Source organism: Canis lupus, chromosome 9 (genome assembly GCF_011100685.1).
Source record: "Canis lupus familiaris isolate Mischka breed German Shepherd chromosome 9, alternate assembly UU_Cfam_GSD_1.0, whole genome shotgun sequence".
NCBI classification, from domain to species: Eukaryota; Metazoa; Chordata; class Mammalia; order Carnivora; family Canidae; genus Canis; species Canis lupus.
Genome location: NC_049230.1, coordinates 24,275,952 through 24,296,238, shown reverse-complemented (window position 1 = coordinate 24,296,238; position 20,287 = coordinate 24,275,952). Strand labels below are relative to the sequence as shown.

General features: G+C 52.4%; 1 protein-coding gene and 1 non-coding gene across 3 annotated transcripts; both read left to right on the top strand.

Annotated features, from left to right (window-relative positions):
* The first annotated feature begins 9,518 nt into the window (after positions 1–9,518).
* Positions 9,519–19,445, top strand: COPZ2 (COPI coat complex subunit zeta 2). 2 transcript variants are annotated; one of them, XM_038547546.1, is made up of 10 exons: positions 9,519–9,638; positions 10,393–10,467; positions 12,057–12,138; positions 12,690–12,781; positions 13,220–13,275; positions 13,962–14,039; positions 16,428–16,479; positions 17,096–17,134; positions 17,768–17,884; positions 19,104–19,445. In XM_038547546.1, exons 1-9 carry the CDS (start codon positions 9,528–9,530, stop codon positions 17,843–17,845), a joined length of 663 nt encoding a protein of 220 aa, XP_038403474.1. In that variant the 5' UTR covers positions 9,519–9,527; the 3' UTR covers positions 17,846–17,884; positions 19,104–19,445. The 2 variants fall into 2 exon arrangements, with proteins under 2 accessions (XP_038403474.1, XP_038403475.1); XM_038547547.1 differs by lacking the exon at positions 17,768–17,884.
* MIR152 (microRNA mir-152) lies at positions 10,088–10,146 on the top strand. The gene has a single exon (NR_049388.1). It is a non-coding gene; the product is annotated as a microRNA mir-152 (primary transcript).
* Positions 19,446–20,287: the final 842 nt, after the last annotated feature.

The following is a 20,287-nucleotide window of genomic DNA, read 5'->3' as shown; positions in this document are numbered from 1 at the left end:
CACCGCCGGCCGGCCTAGAGCTCCCCAGCCTCCGCTTCCCTCCCCGCCCCCTCCTCCCACCTCCCTCGGAAGCCCGCCCTTCGCGTCCTTCCTAGGACCAGGTTGCTCCAATCAGCGAGCCGGGACTGAGGCCGACGCCGGATGTCATTTTGATTGACAGCCAGAGGGGCCCAATGGCTGAGTGTGCCTCCTCCTTCCTTTCCCGATTTCCCAAGACTGACATGGCCCACAGCCCAGTGGGCGCACAGGCCCGCCCCGCGGCGTGGGCTCACCAATAAGTGGGGCGAAGGCCCTGTCGCCCGGCATTCTGGCCCCTCCGCGGTGCGTCGGCCGCCCGAAGTATTACAGGCTGGTGGCGGAGCAAAGTGTGCAGGCTGAGCGCTTCCAGCGCATTCCTCAGCCGGGGGATAAGGGCCTGGGGCAGGGGGCCAGAGACGGTATCGCTGCGGGAGCGCGGAGTCTACTCCCCCGCCCTGAAGTTTCCCACGGTGACTTGCAAAAGTCCAGGGAGACCTGAGGGGCCGAGGCGGGACACAGAGCATGTGTTTCCCGCGGTGGCGACTCTGGGGCCGCCATATTGGGTGCTGGCAGCGGAAACCACGCTCGCCGCTTCCGCTCTGTGCCCACAGGCACCGCGACGCGTGCCAGCCAGGGTCGATTGCGTCGCAAGCCCCCGGGCCAGGGGTCTCGTGGAGGGGATGGCCCAGCGGGCAGGTTGCCACCCCGTTGGCGGCGTGAGGGATGTGGCACAACTGGCGATGTTTGTCGTGAAAGGGACGTCCCGTAGAGCTCCCCTTTCGCGTCTTGTCCCACCCCCGCCCCTACCACCATGGACCTGAGTCTTGCCTTTCAGGAACTTTCCTGGGTCTCGGGTGCGGGCCAGTCTCGCCTCGCCAACATCTTTGTGACTTTGGAACGTTGCTTTATACCCAGCCTCACTTGGGGGAGCTTGTTAAACCTGCAAATTCTGAGGCCTCTCTCCAGAGATCGTGATTCACTTACCCTGGGGGTGGCGGTCTGAGAACCTTCCAGCTTAGTAACGACTCGGATAATTTGGGTTGCGGTTCACAGTACTTTGTTCCCAGCTGTGGGGCAAAGAGGCACCGACTCCCAGGAATCCTCGTAATCTAGTGGGCGAAATCACTGGTCCTTGTAGAGCTAAGGACAAGGCCAACTGCTAACTCTTCAGATAACAACATGCAGTCCTCACGTGTTTGGAGAGTTGGAAGGCTTAATTTGGATGGTTCACAGTTTTTTTGTTTTTTTTTTTTTGTTTTTTTTTTCAAGGTTTTATTTATTCATGAGAGACACAGGAAGAGACATAGGCAGAGGGAGAAGCAGCGGCCCCCCTCCTGGTTGTGGGGAGCCTGATGCAGGGCTCCCATCGCAGGACCCAGGACCCCTACCTGACCCAAAGGCGGATGCACAACCACTGAGCCACCCAAGTGCCCAGTTCACAGATTATAAAACACTTTAAAAATTCATACAGAAAGGTACACCAGGGTCCATTCATTGACTCCTTAAACTGCTGAGGTAGTTATGCATTTCAAAGACTGATTCACAGAGCACTTGTTTTTTTACTCCTTCGTTTTACAATTTGGCTTCTAGTAAATGCTAGAATAAAAACTCCATGAGGACTAGAATTCCATGCATTAACTGTTGAGTCCTCAAAACTTAGAAGAGTGCCAGGAACAAAATAGACAAATACTGAATGATTGGAGAACTCCAGCAGGCAGGCCTGTGATGAAAAGTTCCTGCTAAAAGAGGTTCCTGGGTGGCTAGGTCAGTTAAGCGTTTGCCTTGGGCTCAGGTCATGATCTCAGGGTCCTGGAATGGAGCCCCACAGTGGGGGCTCCCTGCTCCGAGGAGAGCCTTCTCCCTCTGCCGCTCCCCCTGCTTGTGCTCTCTCACTTGCTCTTCCTTAAATAAATAAAATCTTAAAAAAAAAAATCTGCTAAAGGCAGAAATTAATATGTGGAAGACGTGGTTTTGAAAGATATGACATGTTACCAAGGAAATGGGAGACCATTCAGCCCCTGAATTAGTAAGACCATGAAGGTAAATACTGCTATTGGATAAGAAAAGAGGAGAGGGACGCCTGGATGGCTCAGCGGTTGAGTGTCTGCCTTTGGCTCAGGGTGTGATCCGGATTGCCGGAATCAAGTCCCACGTCGGGCTCCCTGCATGGAGCCTGCTTCTCCTCCCTCTGCCTCTGTCTGTGCCTGTCTCTTTCTGTGTGTCTCTCATGAATAAAAAAAAAATAATAATAATATATATATATATATACACCAAGAGAGTTAAGGGAATATTAAAAAACCATAGAACTGAAAGGTACCTAAGCTGGATTAAAGTTACAGGGCTTAAATACAAGACTTTGGAGGTGCCTGGGTGTCTCAGTACATTAAGCCTCTGCCTTGGCTTGGGTCATAATCCCAGGGTCCTGGGATGTAGCCCCACATTGGGGTGTCTGCTCAGCCAGGGGGTCTCTGCTTCTCCCTTTCCTTCTTTTTTTTTTTTTTAATTTGTTTTTTATTGGTGTTCAATTTACCAACATACAGAATAACCCCCAGTGCCTGTCACCCATTCACTCCCACAACCCGCCCTCCTCCCCTTCTACCACCCCTAGTTCGTTTCCCAGAGTTAGGAGTCTTTACCTTCTGTCTCCCTTTCTGATATTTCCCACACATTTCTTCTCTCTTCCCTTATATTCCCTTTCACTATTATTTATATTCCCCAAATGAATGAGAACATATAATGTTTGTCCTTCTCCAACTGACTTACTTCACTCAGCTCTCCCTTTCCTTCTGCCTCTCACCTTGCTTGTGCTCTCTCACAAGCTGTCAAATAAAATCTTTTAAAAAATTTTTTAACAATGCAAGACTTTGGAGAAGATAGAAGCGTGTTGTTTGTTTCACACAGCAAATACAGAACAATTTTAAGCCTTGACAGTGTTTTAAAATAACAACTGGGCAATCCTTTAATCTGTGGAAAACCTTAGTACCAACAAAACTGGTGTTTTAAACAGGTCCACTTGTATTTTCCAAGTTCTTTTTGAGCTGCATAGCAGGGTACCAGGTACCTGGGATAAGAGATAAAGTCCTATAGTGGACGCCAAACTGACCAACGTGAAGTCAAATCGGGTAAATATTCACTCAAATGAAATGACAGCAGTAGGTGGGAGGGCCACCCTGGGGAGCTAACATGTGACACTGTCAAGTCACTTTGAAAGCCTAAATTCATTTGGTCACATTTAATGACTCAAATTTGTTGAGCTAGCACTCCTACCCATCCTATCCTTTCCTTTCTAGGGTCCTGGGTGCAGAGGGCAGGCAGGGCACAGGCACGAAGAGTAGGAGGGACTCCATGTTAATCCCTAGAGAAGGTGGGGAGAGGTGTGGAAAAGGTTTTTGTTCATGCCCACACTGTCCGCTTCATTTTCTTTTGCCTGCCAACTTCTAGTACTGTGCTTCACTGTGTATAATTATTTGAGTGTACAGTGGGAGAGAGGTGGATCAGGAACTGTATAATCGGGTTAAAGAATGACTGGATAGTTCAAGGTTCCTGCTTAGCAGTTACTCAAGGGTGGGAAGGAAGAGGGAAAGACAGAGAATTGCTCACCCGTTGCAAGGGATGAGGAGAATCTAGATATAGAGACAGTCTCCAATCAGCTGCAGGCAGTTAGGCCTGGCGGGGTGTGGGCATCCAGGATAGTTAATACTCTATGGTAGGAAGGGAGATCAAAACACCGTCTTGCACTCTGTCTAGAGTTCCAGATCAAGTCTGAGCAGGTGCAACCACCTTCCCAGAGCCCACTGATAAACACTGTCAAATCCAGGGTATGTCCTTCACCTAGGAAGGCACCCTCCTCCCTTCCCCTGGCATTCTCTCTCTCTCTTTTGCCTGGGGGAGCTGTTAATAGGACAATTACCCAAGAAGCAAAAGAAAGATGCCATGCTGATGTGTCATCAGTCCTGGTATATCCATTAAATCAGACTGAGAAGACCACTGGAAAAAGTGAATACATGTGCTCACTTCCCTAAGTGAGAGGCTGGGAGCCATCAGTAAAACCAGACCTTGCCCTGTGACTCGAGACCTTGGAAAAGGAGAAGGCAGGGGGAAGCCAGGAAGATAGTTCATTCTGATGCACAGGGACTATGGTTACCGAAGAGCCAGCTAATTCTACGCTGAATTCCCTACTCATCTGGGTTAAATCTGTTTTGACCCAGCTTCCTCTGTGGAAAAAGCTGTTACCGGGGTACCTGGGTGGCTCACACTGTGAAGCCCCTGCGTTTCGCTCAGGTCATGATCTCGGAATCCTGGGGTGGAGCCCTGTGTTGGGGGGGGGGGGGCTCTGATCAGCAGGGAGTCTGCTTCTCTCTCTTCTTATGCCTGCTGCTTCCCCTGCTTATGCTATCTCTGTGTGTCAAGTGAATAAATAACATCTTAAAAAAATAAAATAAATGTTGCTAATCTATATAAATATTTCTCGTTCTCCAACTTCCATCTAATCCAGGGAAGTGTATTAGATGACTGTCTGAGATTTCCTTACAGCCCTTCTGAGAGATTCTAGGATTACATCCTGTCAATACTAGATGTTAGCATGTTTTGCAAGGAAATCAATTAGTTTTGCAGCTAATCCAGACATCTGGCTTCCTTTCTTACATGGTAAACATCATTAGCAAGCTTGTTACCATTAAATCCTCCAAAGGTAAAGCTCTTCCCAGAGCCAGCGAGCCAGCCTCTTCTGTGGGCACCCCTGCACCTCGTGGGCATCCCTAAACGTCCGCTGTCTTAAAGATAGCTTCTCCAAAAAAAAAAAAAAAAAAAAAGCTTCTCAACCCTGGCTGCACATTAGAATCACGGGGGCGGGGGGGGGGGGGGGGGCTTGTAAAAAATATCAATGCCCAGGTCCCACCCCCAACCAATTAAGTCAGAGTCTCCCAGAACAGCCCTGGCATCAGGATTTTGTAAAAGCTCCTCAGGTGATTCTTAAGTGCAAAGTAGAGAATCACTAGCTTGGAGCAAGAAACCAATTTGGGTAAAAAAGAACAGCAGTGGTAAGGCAAGAGCATAGACTAGAATCACCACCTGACTCTAGGATATAGTCTCTCTCAGTCCTAAAATACTCTCTTCCTTGAACTATCCAGTGAAAACACCTCATTGTTCATTCATGTCTTGGTAACAATTTCTGAAGCTGAGTTCAGCCATTCTGTAACGTCTCACCACATTGTCCCAACAATGTTGGGTAATTGTCAGGGAGGTGCTATTGTGAGGTGGGAAGAGTGGGTGTTTTGGACACAGAGCTGAGTTCAAAAATCTGGCTCTCTCACTTACTTGTTGGGCCCTTCTGAGCTCAGTGGAGATACCAATATGCAGATTCACAAGGTTTAAAAATCAGATCCTGTGGGGCACCTGGCTGAATTATTTGGTAGAGCATGCAATGCTTGATCTCATGATCATGAGTTCAAGCCCACATTGGGTATGGAGCCTACTTAAAAAAAATCAGATTCTGTATATAAAGCCACCTGTGCCTGGGAATAGCTGAGCATGAGGCTCCTTTCTTGCCCAACTCTCTCTCCACCCACCCTACAACCTTATTATCCTAGAGAAAGTCAAACGCCTTGAAATGAGAGCTGTCCTTAGGATAGTCAACTGGAAACTCATCCTGCAGACGGCACAGAAGCTTTCGTCTTCTCTCTGGAGGATGCCATAAGCACACACATCCACACCTCGAATTCCACACACACACCTCCCCCTCTTGACATTATAGCAAGGAGAGAGAGAGAAAAAGAGACACAGAGAAAGAGAGTCTGTTACCCAAGGGAGCTGTTTCTTCTTGTCACACAAGAACAGATGCCCAAATCCTAGGACAGCACAGAAATGTGGCAGCAGGAGAGTGAGTCAGAGGAAACAGAATGGTCTCACCTCCAAGATTTACCAAGGCCCAGAGGGGAGCCCATGTGAATCACTAGCCTCCCAGAGACTCCCAAGGGTAAGGACCTGGGTTTAGTTTTCGGAACCAATGCAGAGTCCAGCTACTTTACAGACTCCAGCTGGTTAGACATGTGCACAGGCCCTCACACACCGCCCCCCCCCCCCAAACCAAGCACACCCACCCCGAAGGGAGCAGAGAGCCAGGGAACTCAAGGCTGTGTTCTTTTTGAACACAGCTTTGGCTTCCTCATGCCAGGGAGCCTCTCCAGCTGCTTCTCATCTGTTGTACTTGCATACTACTCAGGTGTATTTTTACATAAAACCCCATTAAAAGGACACTCTGGGCTAGGACCCAGAGAGAGAAAGTCCTGAGGTCTCTGCTGAGGGAGTTTAGAGGAGAAACCATCCCTGGGGAGAATCTCTTTCTGGAAAAGTTACCTGGAGGTCTCTGAATTTATTTTTTCAGCACAGCATGAAGAGATAAAGAGATCCCGGTGACTACAACTATAGCAACAACCAAGGTGGAGGTAGAGGTGGTAGAGAGGAAGATTTTGTGCTTCCTACGCTTCCTTCCAAGGCCTTCTCTCTGATCCCAGCCCCTATGCCCCTCTCCAGTGGCTTCTCATTCACTCTCCTATAACCAGCTCCCCCCACCCCTGCTCCCCACAGAGCCACATCGGCTCCCTAAGTCCCCTATCAACCTAGGCCTTCCACCTCCCTCTTTCTGCAAACTGACCCTCTCCCACTGTGGGTACCATATGCCAAGCAGAGGCTAGGAAATGCCCCCCTGGAGGCTTTTTGATGCTGTCCTTGTAAATATGAGCTAAAGATGAACTAGCTGACAAAAATTAGGGGATCAAAATAATCAAATCACTATTCTTCTATTACACACTAAGCCGGCATGACCATTGACATAACTTCTGTTGATCTGGAATCCAAACAAATAAAACACTACATCTTTTCCCCCTATTGCACCAAATAGTGTTGATTCATGTTCACTATTATAACTCTGATAGCCTGCAAGGAAGATTCAGATGTGTCTTCTAAATCATCATAGAAAGAGATTCGGCAGATGTTTTCCTCAGATGTTTGCGTGGCTCACTCTGTTTCCTCTTTCAGCTCTTTGTTCAAATGTCACCTTCTTGAGACCTTTCTCAAATGACCCTAATGAAAATGCCATTCTGCCCTGCATTCTCCAACCCCTCATATTCCTGATCTTTTTATAGCATGTATCACCAACTCACGCAATACCTCTCTTATTTGTATGTGTGGCTTACCTGATTTGCACAGAAATGTACGCACACACACAAAAACACTTGAATATAAGCTCCATGAAACTAGATTTTGCTTATTTTGTCTACTATTGTATCCCCGTGACTGGAAAAGTAGCTGGTACACAGCACTCAATATATATTTGTATAGCACATAAAGTACAGTTTCACTGACAGGTGCGTTATTATTATTTATTTAAAATACGTAGTCTGACTATAAGCCATCTTCCTCATCTTGAATTCATTTACTCATTCACTTAACAAATGCTCATTACGAGATGCCTTGGTAGCTCAGCGGTTGAGCGTCTGCTTTCGGCTCAGAGTGTGATCCTGGGATCTGGGATCGAGTTGTGTTTCAGGCTCCCTATGGGGAGCCTGCTTCTCCCTCTGCCTATGTCTCTGCCTCTCTTTCTTTGTGTCTCTCATGAATAAATAAATAAATCTTTAAAAACAAAAAACCACAAGTGCTCCTTAAGTACTCATCACAGGCCAGGCCCTGTCCAGGGTGTCGGGAATTCCATGGCGGAACAAAACAGACACATGATGTCTCTTCTCCTAGGACTCAAAGTCTGGTGGAGGAAAGGACCGTACACATTTGTATGTAAATAACTCTGTAAAGATGATATTTCAAGATTGAGAAAGGTTCAATGTAAGAAATCAGTAGGGAGCTGAGACAGAATGTGACAGGAGAGACCTATCAAGTTAGATCTGGTGGGTTAGGTTCCCTTTGGTGATGAAGTCGACCCTGAATAGTGAGAAGACCTTCCTCAGCAGAGGAAGAGCCCACTCCCAGGCAGTGGTGGGGATGAGTGGGTGTGGTACACAGTGTTAAGAGGCCTTGAGGAGAATGAAAAAGCAATGTTGAGCCTAAAACCTGGCTCCCCTCCTCATTCAACTACACAGTCTTTATTAGCTGTACCATCCTGATCAGATCACACAAACTCTGTCTCCCCACCCATTAAAATGTGCGTGATAGTACCTATATCACAGGTGTGAGTTGTATTAGGTAATGAATGTAACGGTGTTTATTTTTTTTTCTTTTTTTTTTTTAAAGAAGGCTTGATTTCCTTTTTTTTTTAATTTTTATTTATTTATGATAGTCACAGAGAGAGAGAGAGAGGGGCACAGAGACATAGGCAGAGGGAGAAGCAGGCTCCATGCACCGGGAGCCTGATGTGGGATTCGATCCCGGGTCTCCAGGATCGCGCCCTGGGCCAAAGGCAGGCGCCAAACCGCTGCGCCACCCAGGGATCCCTGTAACGGTGTTTAAATGCAAAATACAGGGATACATGGGTGGCTCAGTCTTTGAGCAACTCCCTTGGGCTCAGGGAGAGATCCCAGGGATCTGGGATGGAGTCCCGCATCCGGCTCCCTGGAGGAGCCTGCTTCTCCCTCCCTGCCTAAGTCTCTCTCTCTCTCTCTCTCTCTCTCATGAACACATAAATAAAATCTTAATAAAAATAAACGTAAAATACATGCATGGTAGTGTTATGGGCAAACAGGTAAGTACCATTGCCTTTGTACCTTTGGAGTGTGAATTTCCCACTGGCCACAAGAAGTATCCCAAAGTGAAAGTTTGAACTCCCATGTACTCAGACCAAAGAAACTAAAGCACAGCAACGCCTGATGCCATTGGTGAAGCATCTGTGCTGCTAGGCATCTGTCCTGCCCCAGATTGTCCTTCCTGTCTGTGCCTTGGGAGAACCTGGGGAGGTGTCTGGGCCATGGGCCATGGCTCCCCTTCCTGAGGAGTGGGAGAAACTTTTCTGCAGAGAGGGGTCTCCCTAGAACTGTTCTTGCCTGCCTTCACTCCTAGAACCTGTCCTGAGCCCGGGGGGGGGGGGGGGGGGGGGGGGGGGGGATGACCTGAGATATTTTGTCACCCAGGAATCTACCAGGAGTTCAGAGACAAACCTGGGCTTTGCGGGTGTTTTCTGCTGGCCCGGGGCAGCCTGCGGACACCGCAGCCAGCCTACCCTACGGGCCAGGGGGTCGGCGGCAGGGGAAAGCAGGGCTGGTCCCGGGACGCCCGAACATTCGGAGAGTTCTGGACTGGGCGAAACCGGGGGGAGCGCAGAGGAGGAGAAGCGGGGGAAGGAGAGCTGGGCTTTGGGGCGCTGGCGGGTGGGCGGGTGGCAGGAAGGGGCCACGCGGAGAGGGAAAGACACGCACCGCGGGGCCCCGGGGGAGGGCGCGAGGCCCGGGCCGCGGGGGCTGCACGGGCGGCGGCGGCGGCGGGGGGCGGCCCGGGGGGCGGCCCGCGGGCGGGGCGGGCGGAGGCGGGGCGGCGGGCGGCGCTGTCAGCGCGAGGCGGCGAGCGGAATGCAGCGGCCGGAGGCCTGGCCACGTCCGCACCCGGGGGAGGGGGCCGCGGCGGCCCAGGCCGGGGGCCCGGCGCCGCCCGTCCGAGCCGGGGAGCCGGCGGGGCTGCGGGTACGGAGCGGGCGGGCGCCGGGGCCCGGCTGCGGGGTGAGGGGGGTCGCCACTGAGGGCGCGCGCGCCAGCGCCGGGGAACTTGGGGGCCCCCGCCGAGCGCCCGGGGAGGGGGCCCGGGACAGGGCAGGGAGCAGAAGTTCTCCGGGCGCGGAGCGGCGAGGAGGCCGGGCCCGAGTGCGCGGGGGACTGAAGTTCTGGATGAGTTCGGAGTGGCGATGGGCACGGCTGGGGCGGGGGGGGGGGGGGGGGTACCGAGGTTCGGCTGCGGGGCGGGGGGGGCGGGGAGCGCCCGCGGCTCGAGCTCTTGGGGGCGGGGGGCTGACTTGCGGGCTCCTGGGGCTCCCCTCCCCGGGCCAGGGGGCTGGGGGCGCGCTGAGAGCGCGGGTCCAGCCTCGGCCCGGGGTCCGCTGGAAGGAGGAGGCTCGGCGCCGCTGTCCCCCCGGCCCAGGTTCTGTGATACACTCCGACTCGGGCTCTGGAGCAGTCAGTGCATGACAGAACTTGGGCCCGGACGGACCTTCTGCACCCAATGGGCACAGCGCCCACCCGGGGCCTGCAGTGGAACATCCGCCCGGGAGTGGAGCAGGCACTGGAGTTGGCCTGTGTAGCCCAGGGTTGGGCCAGATCCAGCTGTGGACCTTTCGGGTCGCTGGACCTTGAGGATGGACTCCTGAGGCCAGCAGATGCCATAGAGCCAAGGGCAGGTGTCTGCCTTGGGTCAGGAGCCAACGGAGCTCTCCCCTGGTGTCAGTTGCAGGAACCTTCCCTCTACACCATCAAGGCTGTTTTCATCCTAGATAATGATGGACACCGCCTCCTGGCCAAGGTAACCTCCCACCCTCCCTGGAAGGCCCCTGAGGACGCTGTGCCACAGCCCTGGGAACAGGAGTCCCCACCCAGCTGAACCTTCCATCCTAGGAGAGACCCTACTGTGGGCTCTGTGACTCAGAGCAACTCAGACCCTTCCAAAGGTCCTTCTGTCCATCCTCCTGCCTTGTGAGACAGCTGGCCCCTGGAGTGGGGAGTGTGGCTCCTCTGTTTCTACTCACATTCCCTGAAATGGCTTCTCATCACTCTTTCCACTGGCCAGCTGGACCTTGAGCATGGAAGGGGCCCCCTGAGAGGTCAGGGGAGTGTTGAGCCTGGAACCCAGGAGTCCTGGCCCTCACATGCTATATGAGCAATGTCCACTTTTCTTCTGCAGTTTGGGAAACACTAAGGATTAATCTGAGGAGCCTGAGAATTTAGAACCAGACAAGGTCTTAGAGACTATACAGTCTGACTCTCTCATTTCACAAATGAAGAAAAATGTGGCCTAGAGAAGCCAAATGAGTTGCCCGAGGTCACAAGTATTACTAGCAGAACGCAGATCTAAACTCAGGTATTTTGACTTGAAACTCAGAAGGCTGATTTTCACTGCACCAACTATTCAGTTCTCTGGTGTCTGTGCCACATAGCCTGGGTAAACCAAACTAGAATATTCCAAAAATAAATGTCTATCATCAACACAGTTAACTACAGTAGGGCTATGGCACTTAAACTAGCTATGAAATGCATTATAGACTAGTTTGTTCGTTTGGGACTGAAACTTTTTGTTTTCCTGATACTCAAGTGAGCTCGTTCACCACAGCAGCAGTCAGCAGGGAGGCTACTCATTTGCCTGCAGATGGGGTACTAAGTGGCAAAATCCACATCCAGAAAATTGAAAGCTGAGCCGGTCACACTTAGCTCCTGCAGATGATCAGAGGTGGATAGCCATGCGAAAGGCTCTGGGGCCTTCTCCTCGCAGGACCCATCCATGTTCAGTTTAAGAAACTGAGTCAGAGAAAGAGGTTCACCAAACCCAAACGAAAAAGCATCAATCTAGTTATGCAGTGAGTGCTAGGCACTTTCCCTTAGATATTTGGTCTTCACCACAACCCTGTCTAAAGTTAGACCATCCTTGGCTCTGCACCTTACAAATGTGAGACCTCGGGGAAGTTAGCTGACTTCTTTCCACCTCTGTGCCCCCATCAACAGAATGGGGATAATGGAGTAGCTGCTATGATTGTCATTGCTGTGATAAGGGGCCCTCGGCTCTGCCATCTTTCCTGGGGACTCGGGTTTCTGTAGCAACAGGGTGACCCACTGACCATCCCCCATCCTCAGCACACCAAACATCAGCCAAATGTACAAAAGCTTCTGGGAAATCAGGAGGAGACTCCAAATACAGCGCTTAAAATTCCTCTATATTTTATGACTTTCTTTGCTTAAAATGTGTGTCTGCAGTGAAAACAGTGAGCACAGAGGCCTAGAAGGCAACAGACAGGAGATGGGGCTCTGTTTGGCCAGCACCGACCATGCTCTGCCTCCCATCCACGGAGGAGCCAGGCTCAGTGGAAAAGCTATCACCCCTTCTCCTTCCCTTTCTCATAGTATTATGATGATACATTCCCCTCCTTGAAGGAGCAGATGGCCTTCGAGAAAAATGTCTTCAACAAGACCAGCCGGACTGACAGTAAGTGTCCGCCTCTTCCTTGCCCAGAACTCTCAGATGCACATCGCCATCCCCTCCATCTGGACACATCTGTCCCTGTCGGCCATACATACCCACAGGCCATCCCCTTTCCTTATAGGTTCTTTTTCCTCTCCCTCTCAGCTGTTCTCCTCTCCCTCCCTTTGGGGAGCCTTCACTCCCCATCCCTCTCTAACCCCCACCACACTCCACCCCCAACATACCCAGACCTCTCTTTCCGCAGAAGGTGCCAACTACCTGTATGTCCCCCACCAGCCTGGAGCTGGAACAAGGTGTTTACGTGGTGGGAGGGGGAACCGAAGGTTGCCCCTGCACTGGATTTGTGGACTACTCAGAATGAGACAATCACCAGAAGTAGAGTAGGGGTTGGGGGAAAGGACACCAAGTAGCCTAATGGTGGTATCCTTAGTGCTAGTCTTTTCAAGGGTTCCTTGGAAAGTGAAGAAGGAGAAAGGGGGAGAGAAGCAGGGCTGGAGATCAGGAAGAGGGGTCCGGCAGAGGTGGCCAGACCTGAAAGCCTCCTCCACTTCTAGGTGAGATTGCATTTTTCGGAGGCATGACCATCGTCTACAAGAGCAGCATTGATCTCTTCCTGTATGTGGTGGGCTCCTCCAACGAGAATGAGGTGAATTCAGGAGGTTGGGGTGACAGAGAGGGTCTGTCCAGAGCTTGGATTCGGGGGTAGAAGCTGGGTTCTGAAGGCTTATCATTAGGTACCCCTCCTTCTGGGGGCTGGGAGCAGCTGGAATGATTCTTTCTAGAATGGTACATTTCCATGTTGCCTCTTAGGTTCCTTGGGAGCCAGAAATGAAGTCCTGGGCAGGGAGCCTTTATCTCTTCTTTAAATATCACTAGGGAGGGATACACTCAGTGTCCCACAGTGGGGGAGGGCACCCCATGTACGGGAGGGCACCCTTGAGGTCAAGCTGCAGTTGCCAGCTCCATCCTCTCTGAAAAGGGACAACTAGCCAAACAGGTAGGCTCTGAGAAGGCCAAAAGGAGTTTTGGCCTTCTCAACCACAAGCTCTCTTGTTCTCCTCCTCCCATATGCACCCATCCTCAGCTGATGCTCATGTCCGTTCTCACCTGTCTGTTTGAGTCCCTGAGCCACGTGTTAAGGTAAGTGAGGTCCTCTGCCCTCCAAGGCCCTCACCCCCCCTTGCTACATCACAGAGGCAGGACTCTTCCTCTGCTTTCCTCCTGAAGTCCTCAAAAGACTAAGACTGGAGCCAGAGCATCCTCCTCCAAGGCCCCCTGCCCTTTAGCAGACCACCTTGATGTCCCCAGAGCAGAGCTATGTGAGGGTATGGCCAGAAAATGAGGTCCAGAGAAGTGAGGTGATCTGCCTGGGGTTACAGTCTGTTTATATCAGAACAGAGACTCAAGCTCAGGTTTTTTGACTTGAAGCTCAGGATGGTTTTCACTGCACCCCCATTCAGGTACCTGGTATCTGTCTGTCCCAGTGAACATGGCCTAGGTAAACTGAGTCAACATAATGCAAAAATAAATATCTACAGTCAAAACAATTAACTATCGTACAGCTGTAGCATCTGACCTAGCCATGAAATGCATTAGGGGTAACTTGGTGGTGCAGTGTCAGTGCCCCGCATGTGAGAGTTTGGGCAAAGGGGGGCTAAGGAATCCCTTGCATAGGTATCACCCTCACTGTCCTGTACATTCTCCTTCCCCGTGCTCCTCAGGGATAAGGGTGGGGGAAGGGGTGGAGAGAGAGGGTCTGCCTCACTTAGGCAGAAACCCAGGTCCTCCTGGCCATGGAGAGGTCCAGGAACTGTGTCTGCCTCCAGGAAGAATGTGGAGAAGCGCTGGTTGCTGGAGAACATGGACGGAGCCTTCTTGGTGCTGGACGAGATTGTGGATGGCGGGTGAGGAGAGGTCTCAGAGAAGAGGGGCTGCTCAGGGACACTCACCGTGGGAGGTGCCTTTGGGGGTCATCTGCTCTAGATTGTACCAAGCACATTGTTGGCTCTCTGGCCAAGTCCTCCCTCCCTTCCCTCACCCCGCTCATGAGGATGGAAGCTGATCTCAGTGTTAGCCAAAGTCAAGCAAACAAGAAAGCAACCTCATGTCCAACTATGGCCAACTGTTGAATAGGCGGGGTCTGGGGAAATGGTTTGCTGTCTGGTGCCCAGGAAAAAAGGGGTAGCACAGGCCTCTGCGGCTCCCTGGGAGATCTCCATTCAGCCCCCTGCTGCCTCCACACCTCCCCTCTTAGAGCTCCATCCCAGCCTCAGCTAGACCATGACCGGACTGGTTGCTTTTACTCCCTCAGCCTTCCTTTCCCCATCTTTCCAGTGTGGATAAGATAACTACCCAGAGGATATGGGGATTACTTGAGGTGAGGCAGGTGGAGCTCACGGCTCTCTTCCCAGGAACATCACCTCCTACCGCTCTGCTGTGATATTCCTGGGAAGCCCGGAGCCCTTTTGAGAAGGGCCGGTTAGTCTATTTCCATCGCAGGTGATGTGGGGGGAGAAAAAGAAGTTCTGGCTCTGGGGGAAGGATAAGAGAAACCAATCACCGTAAATACGTGCCTCTTTCATAACATCCAGTTTATAGACGAGGAAGCTGAGGCTCAGAGATTCAAGCGACCTGCCCAGCGTCCCATGGCAAGGGAGCAGCAGGGCCAAGATCAGACACCATGTGCATAGTTCCAGAGACTGTGCTCTTCCTACGAGGACACTGTACACTCAGGGAGGTGGGGTGCTGTGCAAGCCCTCTCTCCTTCCCTCCTCCTTCCCTCTCCATCCACTGCCTGTTGCGGCAATGCCTCTTGCTAATTGGCAGAAACCCAAAATGAGTGGGACCAGAAGTATATACAATTTTGTGGAACCTCTTTAAGGAACACACACAAACACACACACACACACACACACACACACACACACATTTTATATTTATAAATACAAAATGAGGGCCTTGGAAGAGCCTGTGTCAGGGAGGATATAAGCTTTATATGCCTCTAGGCCTGTGCCCCAGAAGGCCTAGTCTCTGCCCCCCACCCAGGAGCTCAGTTTCACTCTAAGGAAAACCAGGGACGTGTCAGTTGAGACAGTGCCTGAACTGGAGCCTTGGCTGGGTAGGTCTCTGTCTTTATGGGTGAAAGGATCTCTGGTGAAGGGGTGCCCAGTGTCCCAGTGATGAGGCCTGAAAGAGGCTCTCAAGATATATCTGTTCACTTCCCTGGGATTGATGTGAAAGAAAAACTCAGCTTCTGCCCTAGAGGAGCCTCACTGGGTGAAGAGGAACATTCAGTCAAACCCCCCCCCCCATCCCACCCACGGTGACCAGCCCTCACACGGGCACCCCTGCCCATACCCACAAAGCTCCCCTGTGCCCCCACTGCATGGTGAAAGACTGCTTGCTGGCCAAGAAAAGCCTTGATACTTGGATCTATCAAAAGGGAAGATAGATTCTGGTTTTAAAGGTTTTACTCGGGCAGCCTGGGTGGCTCAGCGGTTTGGCGCCGCCTTCAGCCCAGGGCGTAATCCTGGAGACCCGGGATTGAGTCCCAAATCGGGCTCCCTGCATGGAGCCTGCTTCTCCCTCTGCCCGTGTCTCTGCCTCTCTCTCTCTCTCTCTCTCTCTCTAGAATAAATAAATAAAATCTTTAAAAAATATAAAGGCTTTACTCATTTATTCATGAGAGAGAGAGAGAGAGAGGCAGAGACACGGGCAGAGGGAGAAGCAGGTTCTCTGTGGGGAACTTGATGCAGGACTCGATCCCCAGACTCCGGGAACAAGACCTGAGCCAAAGACAGATGCTCAACCATTAAGCCACCCAGGTGCCCAGATCCTGGTTTTAAGTGTTCTATTTCTTGTATGGCATGACCCCATGGCACAGAATCCTAGTGAAACAGGTGGAGTCCCCAGGCACCCTCCCTTCCTTCACAACATCTGACTCCATCTCCCTAGATCCAGAACGTGAAGTGAACTTTCAAGAGCTCAAAGTTTGTTGGTCTCTTGCTTTTGACTCTGTGATCATTCTAGACTGGACTGCCCTCACCCTATTCCAGAGCTTGTAACCATGACCACCAAGTGTGTGACCACCAGGTTTGAAGTGTAGAGGAATCAAAGCTGAGGGCTGTCCATAGGGAGGGAGAGCTCTGGCCGAGGAGTATCAGTGGGAAGGTGCCTTGGAGGGGATGCCTGCAGCATATGGTAAGGGAGGGAAGGGGCTCAGCCGGGAAAGGCCGCAGAGGGCAGAGTCATAGCACTGATTTTCTCTTCTTGGTTCCTCTCTCATCTTGTAGCGTGATTCTGGAGAGTGATGCTCAGCAAGTGATCCAGAAAGTGAATTTTAGGGTAAGAGTCTTCCTGCATGTCCCTCACTCCCACCCCATCCTCACTCCCACCCGGGCTGCCCTTCCCACACTTCCAGCCTCCCGTCCCCCCCCTACAAGCATTGTCAGGGCCAGGGACAATGCTAGGGACCCACATTCCTCTAGCAGAAGCAGCTCCTGGATTGATGCACATGTGGGGGTGGCAGTGAATAAGAGAGATCTCTTGCCCTCTCCCTCTGTAGAATCACCAAGTACCTCACTCTCCATCCTCCCCAGTGGGAAGCACAGAGTGGGGAAAGGAAGAAATTCTCCAAGGGCTACCGGGTGGCTGCCTTGGCCTTGAGTGTGGAGAATTGGGGTGCAGACAGACCCTCTCCCTGCCTAGTTTGGCATTTATTGTCTGGATGAAGTCTTTTCTCCCATCTTTATTTGCCTTCATGCCCTTGCTGTCCATGCCTCACAGGCCCCAGGGGCCTGGCTCCCCAGGTGGCAGGCTCCAGGGCTTCTACTCACTGGTGATACCAGTGTGGTTCTGGGTCCCCTAACCACTGCCTCACCTCACCACCACCCCCAAAGACTCTTTCTTCACTCTGTCCCCTCCCCTGGCCTGACCACCCTCTGACACTGCTTCCCTGCAGGCCGATGACAGCAGCCTGACTGAACAGAGTGTGGCCCAGGTAGGCCCCCTGCGTCTGCCATGGCCAGAAATAGGCTAGAGGGAGGAGAGAAGAGCCTCCCAGGGGGACCGGGGCAGGGGCTATTGAGGCTGAGAAGTCAGGGGTGCAGGGGGGGAAGGATGGGGCTGTCTCTTGGAGAGCCACTGGAGGCTTCCGGGAACACCAAGATGGGACAGAGCTGGGGATTCATAAACAACGCGTACCTCACCAGTGGTCTGCCTCACTTCCTGGCTTGGCAGCTTTGCATGGAAACCCCAGGCTGAGCTACCACTCTGGAGATGACAGGGTCACTTGTCCCCCAAAGCATTCTGGGAACTGAGGCCCCTGGTGCTCCCCCAAACCCAGAAAGGATACCAAATGGGAGTTTTTCCTTTTAACCCCCCCTCACCCCATGCAGTTTAGGGTTCCTGCTGGAGTTGTTAAGAAACCGACCACTCACCAGTTGCCCCCTTGGCCCCCCAAATGACCTGGCCATGGAAAAGTCCATCCCCACCCGACTTCTGCATGGTCCTGTCTGGGGTGCAAGTATGGCAGGGGGCAGACTCCTGGATCTGTGGCGTGACTGGTTCCACAGCTGTGCAAACTTCCTGCTTGTCAGGCCCACTGCTTGACCTCCATTCTGTCTGCCCACAGGTCTCTCTGCCCAGACTAATCCTGCTTTTCTGGAACTTCCTGCCCAGGGCACTAACTACCTCCTGCTGTGACAGCTAAGGCAGGGGTGGAGCCAAGCCATCCTGCATGGAGCCCCAGGTGTCATGTCCCCCTCCTTTACTGCCCCTGCCGCTTGCTCTGCCTCTCCCTCCTCCCAGTTTCCTATGTGTCCTCACAATTTGCTGGAATGAAGGCAGCCACATGGCAGTTTTCAGGTCAGAAAGAGGTTGGAGAGCACTGAGCAGAGCCGTTAAGAACACAGGTGCAGATGTGAGTCATCCCAGGATGGATGTTCCAGCCTCCCACCTGCAAGCTGGGTGACATCCAGCAAGTTACTCAACCTCTCTGGGCCTCACACAATCATGGGACACTCCTGAGAGAGTTGTTACAAGAATTAGAAGAGCTAATGCAGGGAAAGCTTTTAGCTCAGCTCCTATTTTTTCCAAAGGGGGAGAGAATGAAGACACAGCACTTTAATGGAATTCTTGAGTAAGAACCAAGGAAGGTGTAGGTAGTGACTGGGAGAGGACATGAGGGGACAGTTCGTTTCTGGCTAGGAGAAGCAGGAGAAACCCAGGGCCAGGCTGCCCCTGAGAGAGGAGGGACACTGTGCAGGAGGAAGATATGTACAGCGTGGCATGGGACTTCTTCAGAGGGGAATGAGGCTTGATGGCTGCAAAGATGATCTGAGGGACAAACCTGGGGTCCCCACCATGTTGGCATTGTGTTCGTGCACACTTGAATGGATTTGTCTAAGTCCCTGACCAGGCTGTTTCCTCCCCAGGATGTGAGAATGAGCGCATCTGAATGCAGGTGTCCCGTGGCAGCACTAGGCCAGCCCCCCTTTGCCAGCTGTGCCACATCAGCAGGGAGTTGGGGTGGGGTGTCGAGGATACACTGCCAGCCCAGGCCAGAGCTAGGGGGTTGCCGAGCTGTCTGGGCACAGGAAGTATCTGGTCTGGGCCTAGTCTCTGCCGAGACGTGGCACTGTGGGCGGGCGTTGGAATGACACGGCCTGGGGGAGACCAGGCCTGCTGCCACACCCCTGGCTGCAGACTTGGGGACTGTGGAAGGCCAGGCAGGCTCAGGCCTGAGCCGGGAGCCGGCTGCAGCCAGTTTGGACTGCTCTGTTTTGCTGGCCTGGTCCCACTAAAGCGGGCACAGATGAGGTGCTGCCACCTAGTGACAGAGGATTGCAGGGACACTTAGAGCCGGCTTGTAGACCCACCCCCCCCACCCCACCCCCCGCGCCCCAGCGTTAAGGCACTTGATATTCCCCACCCAATTCTTTCTCTCAGCTGTATTCCCTATCCCCCAGGTTCTTCAGTCTGCCAAGGAACAAATTAAATGGTCGTTACTGAAATGAAGGCTGTGCATTCAGGGCTCCCTGCCCCCAGAGCATTTCCCCGATCCTGGCAAAATCTCAAAGATCCAGGGAACAGGAGAGACCCATCTGTATCCCTAGGCCCTCCCAGAACTGACTCCTGAGGTCTCTGGCCAGGGACTCTGAGATGCAAAGATTTGGCTTCAGTACTGACTCACCCCTTCTCACTGCCCTGGCCTGTCCCTCCAGCCACGAGAACCAGCTGAGCTGCCTTAACTCAGACCTTAGGCATTCCTCGCCCCAGAGCCCTAATAAACCTGCTTTGTCTCCTGCCAATGGTCTCCTTCTCTCTTGGCCTGAGAAATGTGCATAAGTTCTTATAAGGGCTCCTGCACTGCCTGCGACTCATCTTAAGGACGCCCAGTACCAGGGTGTCCAGGATTTATCCCCGTGGCCATGTGTTGGGGAGGGGGCCACGAGAGAGGGACGATTTATCATAGTGGGGTGTGTGATACTGATACCACGGGTCCCCATATGCAATGGGAAGGGCTAGGTACGATTGTGTAGCAGAATAAAAAAAAAAACAGTAATAATGGTGCAATAGGGCACATTTGGGGAAAAGGAGACAAAAGATGATACTCCTAAATGTATACTTCCCAAACCTCCGGGAAAAAGGGAGCAAAAGATGGTAAACGCATGGTGATCCTGTTGGGGGTTCTTTGAGTCACTTTATCCATTCTCAGCTTCCAAAAAGGAAGGGCGTCAGGCTTCCTCTAGACAAACTGAGGAACAGCACGCCCGTTTTTCTTGGCATGCCGGGGGCCGCGGAATGCCTACACTAGCAGACGTCCTGGGCACTAGAGCCCTGCGAGCTTGCCATGGCTGGGCCGGTGCTGGCCGCGAGGAAGCGCCCGCCAGCCCCCACTGTGCATGTGTGTCCAGAGCACCCAGGGCGTCCCAGGGGGTGGCTGAAGACTGGAGGCCCGGAGGGTGAGGAGACAAGGGCAGGGGATGATGCCGGGGGCCAACGGGAAGGATGGAGCGACTTCCCAGGCGACATAACTCCACTTCTTTCTCCCTGTCCCAGAACCTCCCGTTTCTCCTTTTTTTTTTTGTTTTTAAGTTTTTATTTATCCATGAGAGACACCGAGAGAGGCAGAGACATAGGCAGAGGGTTA